The sequence below is a fragment of the Arachis hypogaea genome, chromosome 18, assembly GCF_003086295.3.
Source record: "Arachis hypogaea cultivar Tifrunner chromosome 18, arahy.Tifrunner.gnm2.J5K5, whole genome shotgun sequence".
NCBI classification, from domain to species: Eukaryota; Viridiplantae; Streptophyta; class Magnoliopsida; order Fabales; family Fabaceae; genus Arachis; species Arachis hypogaea.
The window spans coordinates 64,084,571-64,097,764 of record NC_092053.1 but is presented as its reverse complement, the minus strand read 5'-3'; the positions used below and the strand labels follow the sequence as shown (position 1 = coordinate 64,097,764).

The window sequence follows — 13,194 nt, the reverse complement described above, 5'->3', positions numbered from 1 at the left end:
GAACTCTGCCGGGATGCAGGCTTCTCCTATTCTCGAGAAGACGGCTGTCATCGGGCAGTCGTCTTCTACCCATTGGGAGCAGGATGATCTGAAGCTTGTCCCTACTCCCAAGAGGCAGAGGGCATCCTCCAGTCCGGAAGAAACTCTCACCGTGATAGAGAGGAACTTCGATGTTGGGGCCTTTATTGACAGTCAGTTGATTCCCGGTACGGAGGATCACTTTCTTGGTACCGAGCTCACGGGACAGGCGAGGTGGATGTACCGCACACTTCTCCGCGGGGCGGTGATAGTTCGGAAGGCCGAGTTCGAGTTGTCGGGCATGCAGGCATTGCGAAGAAAGCTCGATACTGTTGCCCAGGCCAACAACGATTTCAAGGCCCAAGTCGAGAAGCTTCAGGAACAGCTGTCCGCGGCAGAGAAGGGACGCAAGGATGCCGAGGAGAAGGCCGCGTCCTTTGAGGAAAAAATAAAGGTCTCCGACGCCACCATATCCCGTTTGACCGAATGGAAGATGACTCTGGAGAGCTAGCTCAGCGCCGCGCAAGGTCGGGTGGTCGCTATGGAGAAGGAGCGTGACCAGGCCATTTCGTTGGCCAAAGCTGTCCAAGCCGAAGTCGAAGATCTCAAGAGGAAGTACAAGGCGACTAAAGAGCAAGGAAAGAACACGATCTTCATGACTGAGGAGGCTCTCAAGGCTCAGGTAAAGATCGTGGTTCCAGACTTCGACACGTCGGCTATTGGGGTCTTCAAAACGATTCAAGACGGCAAGATTGTTGATATGCCCCAAAAGTGAACTCTTGTAACTTGTTCTTTTGCATGGCTTTGTAAAGTACTTTGTTGCAACTGTTAAGACCTTTGTTACTCTTTAATGGTTGCCTGGTCGGCTTCTAATTATCACCTTTATCTTGTTTGTTTAGTAGCATTTATGTTTTGTTACCGTTTTTCTGGTGTGGACTTATTGCTTGTGTCCGTTTTGCCATTTACGTTGGTAACATGGTTGAAACCGTCTTGGTCATATTATCGCGGCCGTTAGTTATGGCTATGATCCGACTGGCTCCCGGGGTGATCAGTCCTGGGTTGCCGTTGACGAATGCGATTGTGTGGGATACGTATTGGGGAGTAGTAGATGGAAGAATTCAGACAAGTAAAAATTGGTCGTTAGCTAAACAATATTCATGAACATGGTAGGCATTTGATAAAAGTAAACCATTGGAAATTAACATTTGATAAAAGTAAACATCTATCTAGCTCGTCAGGCCGCTTGGCCGGTGTGCCCAAGCTATGAATAGAACCTCCTCAGGTTACCTGCATTCCATGTTCTCGGGATTTCTTTGCCGTCGAGTCTTTCCAGCTTGTAGGCGCCTTTGCTAAGCACTTCTTTGATTCTGTAGGGGCCTTCCTAGTTTGCCGCCAGCTTTCCTTCTCCTGGGGTCGGTAGCCCGACGTCGTTACGTCGCAGGACGAGGTCTCTTTCCTCAAATTCCCTTCTAAGGACCTTGGTGTTGTAGCGTAGGGCTATTCTTTGTTTCGGTGCTACCTCTGACAAGTGGGCCATCTCTCTGACCTCGTCTACTAGCTCTTTGTCTACCGCTTCTTCTACTCCTGCGAGGAGTAACCGCGGGCTCGGCTCGCTGATCTCTACGGGTATCACCGCCTCAACCCTATACGTTAAGCAGAAGGGGGTTTTTCCTGTGGAGCTTTGCTCGGTTGTTCGGTAGGACCAGAGAACCGAGGCGAGCTCGTCGGCCCATGCGCTTTTTTGCTATCTAAACGCTTCTTGAGACCTAGTAAGCTGTTCTTATTTGTGGACTCTACTTGTCCGTTCGTTTGGGGGTGTTCAACTGAGGAGAACTTCTGTTTTATCCCCAAGCCAGTGAGAAACTTCGCGAACTTCCTGTCAGTGAATTGCATCCCATTATCCGAAATGACGATCTCCGGGATGCCGAAACGGGTTATCACCTGCCTCCACATGAACTTCCTACAATTGGATAAGGATACGCTGGCCAGTGGCTCAGCCTCTATCCATTTAGTGTAGTAGTCGATGGCAACTATGAGGTACATGACCTGCCCCCGGGCCAACTGGGAAGGGTCCCAAGAGGTCGACTTCCCACTGTGCGAAAGGTCGAGTGGACGTCAGTAGGCTCAGCTCGGAAGCTGGCGCTCTGTGGAAGTTGGCATTTTGTTGACACTTCACGCATTTTTTTACGAACTCCTTGGAGTCATTCATCATTGTTGGCCAGTAGTATCCAGCTCGAATGAGCTTCCTAGCTAGGGCTTTTCCCCCGATATGGTGGCCGCAGCACCCCTTGTGGACTTCTCTGAGTACGTAGTCCGTCTGGTCGGGATGCAGGCACTTCAACAAAGGTTGGATGAGTCCTTTTTTGAATAGCTGATCCTGTATGACCGTATATTTGGCAGCCTCCCTTCTTACCGCTTTGGCTTCCTTCTCGTCCTGAGGGAGTTTGCCGTTTTCCAAGAAGTCAGTGATGGGGTCCATCCAGGAAGGGCTTATTTTGGTCAGGTGGAGGACAACTGCCGGTTCTTTCGTGATGCCTTGAATGAGGGAGTGGTTGCCGGTTCCAGGTTTTGTTCTTGCCAGCTTGGATAGGAGGTCTGCCTGTGTGTTCCTTTCCCTCGGAACGTGTTGGACCGTGACTTCCTCAAACTGTTTGCTCAGTTCCTTGACCCTCTCTAAGTATTTCTACATCAGCGAGTCTCTGGCTTGGTAGCTTCCATTTACCTGCACGGTGACGACCTGCGAGTCGCTGCACACTTCCAGCCTCGTTGCTCCGACTTCCCGAGCCAGAACAAAGCCCCAAGGAGGGCTTCGTATTCTGCTTGGTTGTTCGATACAGGGAACTCGAACTTAACTGATTGTTTGTAGATGACTCCGACTGGGCTTTCTAGGATGATTCCGACACCCCCAGACGTCTGGTTGGAGGCTCCGTCTACATGGAGCTTACACCGTGTGTCTGTGACTTCGGTTGGGTTCTCGGTTACTTCCACCAGGAAGTCTGCCATTGCTTGCGCCTTGATCGCATGTTGGGGTTCGTAGCTTAAGTCGTATTGGGACAATTCGATGGCCCAGGTCATTATCCTTCCCGCCAGATCAGGTTTTTGGAGCACCTGACGAATCCCCTGGTCCGTTCTCATGACCACCTGGTGACTCTGGAAGTACTGTTATAGTCGGCGGGAGGAGACCAGGAGTGCCAGTGCCAGCTTCTCCAGCTTACTGTATCTAAGTTCTGCCCCTTGCAGTGCTCTACTCACAAAATAGATTGGTCGCTGGGCCTTCCCTTCTTCCAGCACCAACACCGCTGCAAGCGCTCCTTCTGTTATGGCTAGGTACAGATAGAGTGGTTCTCCGTCCTTGGGCTTCCCGAGCATCGGGGGTGCTGCTAGAATCTCTTTGAAGTGGTTGAAAGCTTCTTCGCATGCAGGGGTCCACTCAAACGCTATTCCCTTCTTCATTAGACCGAAGAAGGGTAGGGCCTTTGCTGCCGATGCACCCAGGAAACGGGACAACACGGTGAGCCTTCCCGTCAGCCGCTGAACATCTTTGATGTAGCCCGGACTCCTCGTCTGGAGTATTGCTTGGCACTTTTCAGGGTTGGCCTCCACTCCCCTCTAGGTTATCATGAACCCCAGGAACTTTCCAGCCTCCATGGCAAAGGCGCACTTTAGCGGGTTGAGCCTCATGCCGTATCGTCGGAAGGATGCGAACACGTTCTCCAGGTCACTTATGAGATCGTCCGGCAGGGTGGTCTTTGTGAGGATGTCATCCATGTAGACTTCCACCGTCTTGCCAATGAGGTCGCTGAATATTTTGTTCATCAGTCTCTGGTACGTTGCCCCCGCGTTCTTTAGGCCAAACGGCATCACCCTATAGCAGTAGGTCTCCCCTGGCGTTATGAACACCGTTTTATCCTCGTCTGGCCGGTGCATCGGTATCTGGTTGTTGCCGGAGTAGGCATCCATGAAACTCAGATACCGGTATCCCGCAGCCGCGTTGACGAGTGCGTCAATGTTGGGGAGGGGGTAGCAATCTTTAGGGCATGCTTTATTGAGATCGGAGTAGTCCACACACATCCTCCATTTCCCATTGTGCTTTTTTACCAGGACCATGTTTGACAACCAGGTCGAATAGTCCAGCTCCTGGATGAACCCCGCTTCGAGGAGGCTGGCCGTTTGCCTGGCCACTTCCTCCGCCCTTTCCTGAGACATTTTCCTCCTCCTTTGAGCCACTGGTTTGGCTTCTGGCTTGATAGCTAGGTGGTGAAACATGAGAGCGGAGTCTATCCCCGGTATATCGGCAGGTGTCCAGGCGAACAAATCGCCGTTGGCTCTAATCATTTCCATCAAAGGCTCTTTCAACTCATGGGGGAGGTTCCTGTTTACGAACATGAACTTTTCCTCCGATTTCCCGACCCTAAACTTTTCCAGGTCCCCTTCGGGTTTGGGTCTGGGTTTGTCGTCAATTCTGGCATACAAGTCTGTGAGAAATACTCCCGATGCCTCTTTAGACTTCCTTCTCAACAAAAGATTGGCGTTGTCGCAAGCGACTACTGTTTCCAGGTCTCCCCTCACAGACCCTACTGACCCTTCTTCAGTTATGAACTTCATCACCAGCATCCTTGTGCTGATGACTCCTCCTAGGTCATTGATGGTCTTTCTCCCCAGGATGATGTTGTAAGCGGTGGAGTCTCGTAGGATCACGAACTCGGCCATTATCGTTCTTCTCCCTTGGCCTTGTCCCAGTGAGGTCAGCAGGGTGATTATGCCATCCGGCTTCATGAAATGGTCGCCGAGCCCTACGATGCCATGGTGGTGAGTCTGTAGGTCGGCGTCCCTTAGGCCTAGAGTGTCGAACACATTGCGGAACATGATGTTCAAGTCTGCCCCCGTATCTACAAGGATTCGCTTGACGAGACCGGTTCCTACTCTGGCCGTTATGACCATGGGAGGGCTTTTCCCGATCTCGTCAAACCATTGGTCCTCCGGGCCGAATGAGATGGATGGGAGTTTCTTGGTGCTTCGCGCGGAGGATGAGGAGACCGCGAGGACCTTGGCGTCCTTCTTATGTGCCAACTTCGACCTGGGCATCACGTTTCTTGCTGTTACCATGTTCACTATGGTGAGGCCGTGATCATTCTCTTCCGGCTCTTGGCGCCGCTTTGCTGCCCGTGTTCTGTCCTCGCTTTCGTGGTCGCGGTTCCGTCTCCTCGGCTCCCTAATGAGGTGGGTGAACTCAGCTAGCTTTCCAACTCTAATTGCCTGCTCCAGCGCGTCCTTCAAGTCAAAATAGTCCTGAGTTTTGTGTCCATAGCCCTTGTGATAGTCACAGTAGAGGCTTCGGTTTCCCTATGTTCGCTCCTTCAGTGGTCGAGGCTTCGACAGGATCCCCTTCTCGGCTATTTGTTGGTAAACTTCCACAATCGGCGCGGTGAGGGGAGTGTAGTTGGTGAACTTCCCGACGCGAGGGAACGGCCTGGGATGTTTACTCGGACCATCGTCTCTGGCGTGTTCCTTCTGCCTTTCTCCGCTTTGGTGGTGCCGGTTTTGACTGTAGGAGGGTTGCCGTTTATTGGCAGCCACTACCTGGCTGACTTCTTCGTCATTGATGTATTCTCTGGCTACGCATTGAATCTCCTGCATCGTCCACACCGGCTTTATCGTGAGGTACTTTCTGAAGTCTTCGTTTAGGAGTCTGTTCGTCAGGCATAGGCTGGCAACTGAGTCGGTTAGTCCATCGATCTCTAGGCACTCGTCGTTAAAACGATCCAGATATTTTCTTGTCGGTTCTCCGGACCTCTGCGTTACTCCAAGCAGGTTGATTGGGTGCTTTGCTTTGGCTATCCTGGTAGTGAATTGGGCTAAGAAGGCGTGGCTTATATCCGAGAACTTGGCCACCGAGCCCTGTGAAAGGTTATTAAACCACCGTATCGCAGGTCCAGCGAGGGTGACCGGGAAAGCGCGGCACCTTACCTCGTCCCCCACTCCTTCCAAGTTCATCCTGGCCTCGAAGGTCGTGAGGTGCTCCTGTGGGTCTTGCGTTCCGTCGTACCTCATGTCCGTAGGCTTGTCAAAGTGCTTTGGCAGCCGGACTTCGAGGATGGAACGATGAAAAGGGGTCGCGCCTACTATGACCGGTCTGCTTGCTCGCCGTGTTCTCCTTTCGTCTTCCCGACGACCATCTTCCCGGTCACGATCTACGGCGGCTTGGTCTGTGACATGCCGCCTCCTGTTCCTGACATATATGAGGGGGTCGTGGCGCCTCCTTATGCGTCCTTCCTCCCTGGGGGTTTCAAATTCGGACCTTTGGCTAGCCGCGCATCGGGAGCGGCTTCTCGGCAGAGAACGGGAATTGCTTGACTCGGGTGTTTGCTGGCGATGCTCTCGAGCTGCCAGTCGGTGCTCTAGATCCTACATTCTGTGACGCAGTTCTTGTATTATCCTGGTGCTGTTGTCGCCGGTTCCCCCGAAGGGGCGCCTTTCAAGGGATCGTGTGGTTCGTCGAGGAGGGGATCTTGTGCGCTCCTCGGAGGACACCATGATGGGTTCCCCTCTCTGCCCAGCTTCTCGCCCTGCTCCTCCAGGGCCTTGTATTACTTCCATTCAGGTGATCCCCATAGACGGCGCCAATGTTTGGTATGTCGCGTACCGGACAATTCGGGTTGATGCTCCAATTGATTGGATGGGGTTCGCCTGGTTCTGGGCTGGCGAGGATGAGTGGACGATGTCCCGAGCACTTTGTGTGAAGGGGGGTCACCTGCAAAGACACTCCGACGCTCAAGTCAGTGAAGTGTGCAGGCGAGTAAGGGTTGAGTGGTATGTGACGTACCTTGGGGGAAGGGTAGGTCCTTCCCCATATATATCGTGTCAGAGGTGGGCCCTGCAGGGACAGGCCCACCTTCTTCGAGGCATCCCTCGCACAGCTGTGGCGAAGCTGTCAGGAACGCGTGTCCGAGTCGGCATCTGAGCGTCTCACTCCCGACCGTTCGGGTCGGGTGCTGCCTGGGTCGGGCCGGCACGTAAATTGCTTAGACCAGGCCGTAACAGCAAGTAATTACAATTCAGTTATTTGATATTAACGGCACATTTGCTATCTCTGTTTTAAGTTTCACAAGTTCCTTTTTATTTAAAAAAATTATATATGTGGTGTAATGATCAAAAGGGCAGCGTTAATGATAAATGGATTACATAATAATTTTCTTTCTCCTTTAAATTTAAATAGGTTATCAAAATTTCAATTGACTTGGGTACGAAATAACTGCCGAAGTGCCCATAATTATCAATACATTTCTCTCACGGTTGTAAGGAATAGGGAATTAAATTAGGAAATAAAAGCTATTCGAATTAAAAATTAATCACAATTTAATAATTTTCTTTAATGTTCCCTTGGATTTCTCTTTTTTTTTTTCACTTGATTTTTATAATAGGGAAAAGGACGAATTAGTCCCTGAGCTTTTAAATCGTGGACAAATTCATCTTTGAAAATCAAAAAATACTAAAACGCCCTTTACTATTCAAAACGTATGACGGATCGATTCTTCCGTGCAAAATGCTCTCCCAGACGTAACGGAGAGGAGTGATCTATCGCTTATTTGGCGTGTGTTGGGCCTAGGTGGCAAGACGGGACCGTTGAGGAAGCTTGGTGTGCCCGTTTGGAAAAAGTCTTGGACAAATAGGTCCTTATGATTTAAAACGGCAACATTTTGAGAACGTTGGCTGTAGTCCTTGAGTTTCGTCATAATTCCAAAGAAGCCCATATCAATCACCCACAAATTACATGATGCCCTAGAACACATATGTTTGATCTTTTTCCCTAAAAAAAAACGATTGATCTTCCCTTCGTCGTCTTCGTGTAACGTTGCGCCAGTGAAGCTTCGTTGGTGGAGTTGCGGGTGTCTTCAGTAGTGGTAAGTACCCTTATTGCGAAACTGAATATGACCGTTACTTTCGAACGTTATCTGCTGTGCATGTCATGGGTTGGGGTTTAGGTGTAATGTAGTGTTGGGAGGGGCATGGAAGATGAGTTGTGTGTGGTTTATGGCTTAGGTAGTTGTGTATTTGCTAATGCTTAGTGGTAATCGTTGAGTCAAACAATGATGCAGATGGTAGATATTTTCGTGATTCCTGTTTTCCATCACAGGGGCTACTTTCAAAGGGCTCCGACTGGTGAGTTAGTTTATCTCGATGGTAAGGTTGAGAGGTTTCCCTCGATGGACCTGGATTTTGTAAATTTTGGTGATTTGATAACACTGTTCAAAGGAATGGGATATCAATCATACAAGGAGGCATACTGGTATGATCCAAAGAGCAAGGATATAGAGTCAGGGCTACATATTCTGAGGGGAGATGCAGGCATCAACCAAATGCGCCAAGCAAAGATGACAAACAAAGATACTGATGAGTTCTATATATTTTTTGATCATCCTATTGATGACCCAGAGCTTGTAGATTGTGCTGGTAAGGAAAACGTTGAGGTAGAGAAAGATGTTGTTCATGTCGAGGTGGATGAATTGGGTGAGTCGTCGACGGAGCACGATAGTTACGAGAGCGCAGAGGATGAGCCGTATGCACCTCCAACTCCCGGTAATAAAAGTAACAGTGATAGTGGGGAAGATGTTGTCAGTGGGTTTGTGTCTGGCAGAGGGAAGAGGAAACAAGTGCCTCATTCCTCTAAGAGAACCCCTCAGCCAAGTAAGCAACCCAGGAAGCAAGCGCGACGTGTGTCTCAAAGAACAAGGTCTGCTGCAAGAAAGAAAGGGCCTGCCCATGAGCCCGAGGTAGGTGGGTCTAGTGGACAGCCCAGTGGATGTAGGCCTGCAGGGGAGCCCAATATATCTAGGCCTGCAACGGAGCCTAATAGGGCCAGAGGACCAAGGTCAGCACTAGTAGACTACGTGAGTGATGTAGACACGGATGGTGATGATATTGTATGGGATTATGAATCTGAGGAGCTGCATACACCTGTTTCTTTTGATCATGTGGGAAACAAACATCAGTGGTCTGAGTTCAATGACCAATATAGTTTCGGAGAGGGATGATTTGAGCTTGGAACAAGGTTTGCAACAATTGAGAGGTTCAAAGAGGTGGTAAAGGACACCTTTATTGTTGAAGGCCGGTAGTTGGTGTGGATAAAGAATGATAGAAAAAGAGTTAGGGTTGGGTGCAAGGATGAAGAGTGTGGTTGGATTGCTCACTTGTCTTACAATCGGCAACTACAATGCTTCCAAGTCAAGACGTATAGAAACGAGCACACTTGTGCAAGGGACCTTGGAAGCAATGCCGCTTATCAACACTGGATCAGTAAAATGGTGGAGAAGAGGATGGCCATGCACCCGCATATGACAACCCATGAAGCTATTGATTTTCTAAGAGAGGACTTTGACCTTACTGCACACCCAAATATGGTGTATAGAGCTGTGAAGGAGGCAAGGGAGAGGATGATAGGTAACGAAAGGCAATAGTACGGCAAATTGAGGGATTACTTATTAGAGATACATAGATGTAACCTTGGGTCTTCTGCATTGCTAGACCTGATTCCTCAGCCTCAAGCGGCCCCTATGTTTGACAAGTTATATGTTTGTTTTGAGGCCTGCAAGCAGGGATTCAAGAGTGGCTGCAGACCATTGATCCACCTAGATGGAGCATTTCTTAAAACATACCATGGGGGACAACTACTTTTTGCTATTGCACAGGATGCCAACAACCAGTTTTACGTGGTTGCATACGCAGTTGCAAGATCCGAGAACAAAGAATCTTGGAAGTGGTTCCTAACATGCTTGTAGGAGGATATTGGTGATGTAGGCAACTTCGATTGGAATTTTATGTCGGATTAACAGAAGGTTAGTTCCCCTTTTTGTCATTTTGTGTTTGTTGTCTTATTCATTTACTGGATTATATATTGTTGTAAACATGGCTTCATACCTTCATTGTTGTTAGGGACTGCTACCTGCACTGAAAGAGGTAATGCCTGGTGCACATGTCAGAAACTGCGTCATGCACATGTCAGAAACTGCGTCATGCATATGTGGAAGAATTTCATGAACTGATTCAAGGATCTGTATATAAGAAAAATTGTGTGGGACTGTGCTAGATGAACCACCATCTCAGAGTTCAAGACAACCATAGAAAGACTGAAAGTAGTGAACAAGGATGCATGGGCCTATCTTATGAAATTTGAACCTACTACCTAAGTTAGAGCATACTTTAGCCATGGTCCCAAGGTCGACAACCTAACAAACAACATGTGCGAGTCGTTTAACGCAAAGGTGGTGAAGTACAGAAGCAAGCCCATACTTACAATGTGCGAGGAGTTACAGTGCTATGTGATGCGGCGAATGGTTCAACACAAGAAACTTCTGGGGACTCATGAAGGAAAACTGGTGCCAGTGCAAGAGAAAAGGCTACAGAGGCTTATCAAACCAAGAAACAAATGGACAGCAGAGTGGATTGGTGATAACGAGTACAAACGGTTTGAAGTCACTCACAAGGGATCCAAAGTTGATGTGGATTTGATCAAACACAGCTGCTCGTGTAACAAATGACAACTCACTGGTCAGTCAGGTTCCTGAATTTCAATATTAACATGCTGTGTATTTTTTTAATTTAAGCCTGCTGTGAATTCATAGTTGATGTGAATTTCAATTTTAATCATAGATGATGTTAACCATGCTGTGAATTTGGACATGCTTAGTGTGAATCTAATTAACATGCTATGAATCTGTTGATATTAACTATGCTGTGAATTTGGACATATTAGCCATGCTGTGAATTTATATTAGTTCATGATATTTTAATCATGTTTATGCCATTCTGTTGTTGTGAAACTACTGTCCTGCTGTGAAGGGATGCCGTGCATTCATGCTATAGCAGCAATAAAAAAACGGCATGATAATTCTGATGATTATGTTCATCCATGGCTATGTATGGAGTCCATTAGAAAGACATACGAGCACTTTATCCAGCCAGTAACGAGTGAGGAATATTGGACAAGGTTTGAGTTTACTAAGCCTACTCCACCTGTGTTAAAAAGGCCAATTGGACATCCCAAGGTGCATAACAGACAGAAAGACCCAACTGAGGCTGTTATTGATGGTGACAAGTTGAAGAAGAGTTTCTATGTCACATGTAGCAAATGTGGTGAGCACTACAAGACGTGAAAAGGGGCCCTATCCAACCCAAACTGGAAGCAAAAGACGAAAAAATCAAGAACAAATGCCAAGGACTCTCAATCACTAGTGGTTCTCACAGTCAGCCCCCGAGGAAGAGGTAGTCCTTACTTTCCCAGGGATGTAATTGTCCCCCCGATAATAAACTTAGGGATTTAAGTGTCTATTTTAGTTTTATTTAGGGTGCTATATGTCTATATTTTAATACTTCATGGTTTTAAATGTCTTATGATATAATGTGCTTCACTGGGACTGTTTAAACTAACTGGATACATTTTACACAATGCCTCATCTCAGAGTGTGGAACAGAGTCCTCCAGCTGCTACGAACCCTCCTCATGTTGAATAAAATTCTGCTAATCAGTCAGTTGCTAATGAGATAAGAATTTTGGTGACATTTCATTGTTGTTGCTTGCTAGTTTCATTGCATTTCACACTTGTTTCGACCTTCATGCAGGGTAATTCGAATGCAAACGCTGCACCGATGAATGAGCAAGAATCTGGACCCTCAGTAGCAGTGGTTGAGACACAATCAATGCCTCCAAAAGCACCATTCAAGCCCCCAGCCCAGTCTACATCACATCCTGCATGAGGGACATTTAGGCCTAAGCAAACAGTTAGGAGGAAGCCTATGACAAATAAACCCTCGCAGCCTGTGCCACCTGCCCAGAGTGAGCAGCATCTCCCCTCTCCACAACAACCAACTACATCAGGAGCATCTCCACAGACTTTGGCAGCAGCAGGCAAAGCAACTCAACGGCTGTTTATGTTCATCCCCACTCCAGGACTAAACAAGCCAAGTAGTTAATGCTACATGTTTAGACTTTAGTCATGACATCAACACCTTTTTGAGAAACACTGTTATTTTACAAAGCAACTCTTTTTGGAAACAATGTGATTATCTATAGCTTGCAGGCTTAAGTTATGCCTTACTTTGGCAGTAAACATGTTATTGACTTCTTTTGTCAATATTAACAACTCTTTCATGAGATTAAATTATTCTTTACATATATAATTATATCTCTAAATAATTATGCCACTCACTTGCTTAGGGCAATCACTTTGCTGAATATATCATAATTTAGCTTACAATATTTTTGTTCGAATAGCATACAACAAAATGGAAACTCATCCCATACTACATTACATCATTTTTTTTACCTACTTTTCAGCCAAGATTGACAATGACAGAAGCAAAAATTACAGAAACCACTACAAGAATAACCAAATACAGATTAACATTCATCTTCCTCTCAAGATACAACACCTTCTTCTCCAAATCAATTAGCTTCTATTCCACTACCTTCTTCCCAAGATACACTTTCAGATCATCAACCTCGTTCTCCGTAATAAACTTTTCAAGGACTCTTATTGTTGAAACAAGGTCATCCAGCCATAAGAAGAACTTGCAGTGACTGGGATTTTTCAGCTGCATGTTCATCGTTCCAAAACAAACAAAACATAATCAACTCCCCTATAATCAAACTGACCAAATAAAATCACCAACATACCTTAAAGAATGGACACCCAAAGAACGAGTCGTGAGCTGGATGAGGCTCCGTCACTGGCCATTTAAGCTTGCACAATACCCCCACACTCAACCACTCACAGAAATGAACAACGGTAATGGCGAACGAGTTCCATTTGAACAAATAGGACAAACAGAAAAACGACGTCGTCTTTCCATCCAGGGACCAATTCGTCCCTAACCTCAATCCACCTTACTTACATGTGCACCGTTACGGTAGTCTAGGCCCAATACACGCCAAATAAGCGACAGATCACCCCTCTCCATTATGTCTAGGAGAGCATTTTGCACGGAAGGATCAATCCGTCACACGTTTTGAATAGTAAAGGGCGTTTTAGTATTTTTAGATCTTTAGAAATGGATTTGTCCACGATTTAAAAACTCAAGGACTAATTTGTCTTTTTTCCTTTATAATATTATAAAAAAAAACTTAATGATGAAGTACAACACCTTTCAAACTCAATAATTAATTAATTATATGTTATGTAAA

The 13,194-nt window shown here is 47.1% G+C and overlaps 1 protein-coding gene across 1 annotated transcript; it reads right to left on the bottom strand.

The window, feature by feature from the left end:
• Nucleotides 1–1,399: 1,399 nt before the first annotated feature.
• On the bottom strand, nt 1,400–2,061 carry LOC140181381 (uncharacterized). The gene is made up of 2 exons (XM_072224932.1): nt 1,730–2,061; nt 1,400–1,661 (listed from the first exon to the last, which is right to left on the bottom strand). The coding sequence occupies exons 1-2, from the start codon at nt 2,059–2,061 to the stop codon at nt 1,400–1,402; spliced, it is 594 nt and encodes a 197-aa protein (XP_072081033.1).
• Nucleotides 2,062–13,194: the final 11,133 nt, after the last annotated feature.

Excerpts from the sequence above, each read along its gene's own strand:
- LOC140181381 (XM_072224932.1), bottom strand. The coding sequence starts at position 2,061 with ATGTACCTCATAGTTGCCATCGACTACTACACTAAATGGATAGAGGCT. Across the intron at positions 1,662-1,729 it reads GGGCCGACGAGCTCGCCTCG|GGTTGAGGCGGTGATACCCG; the intron begins GTTCTCTGGTCC and ends CTTAACGTATAG.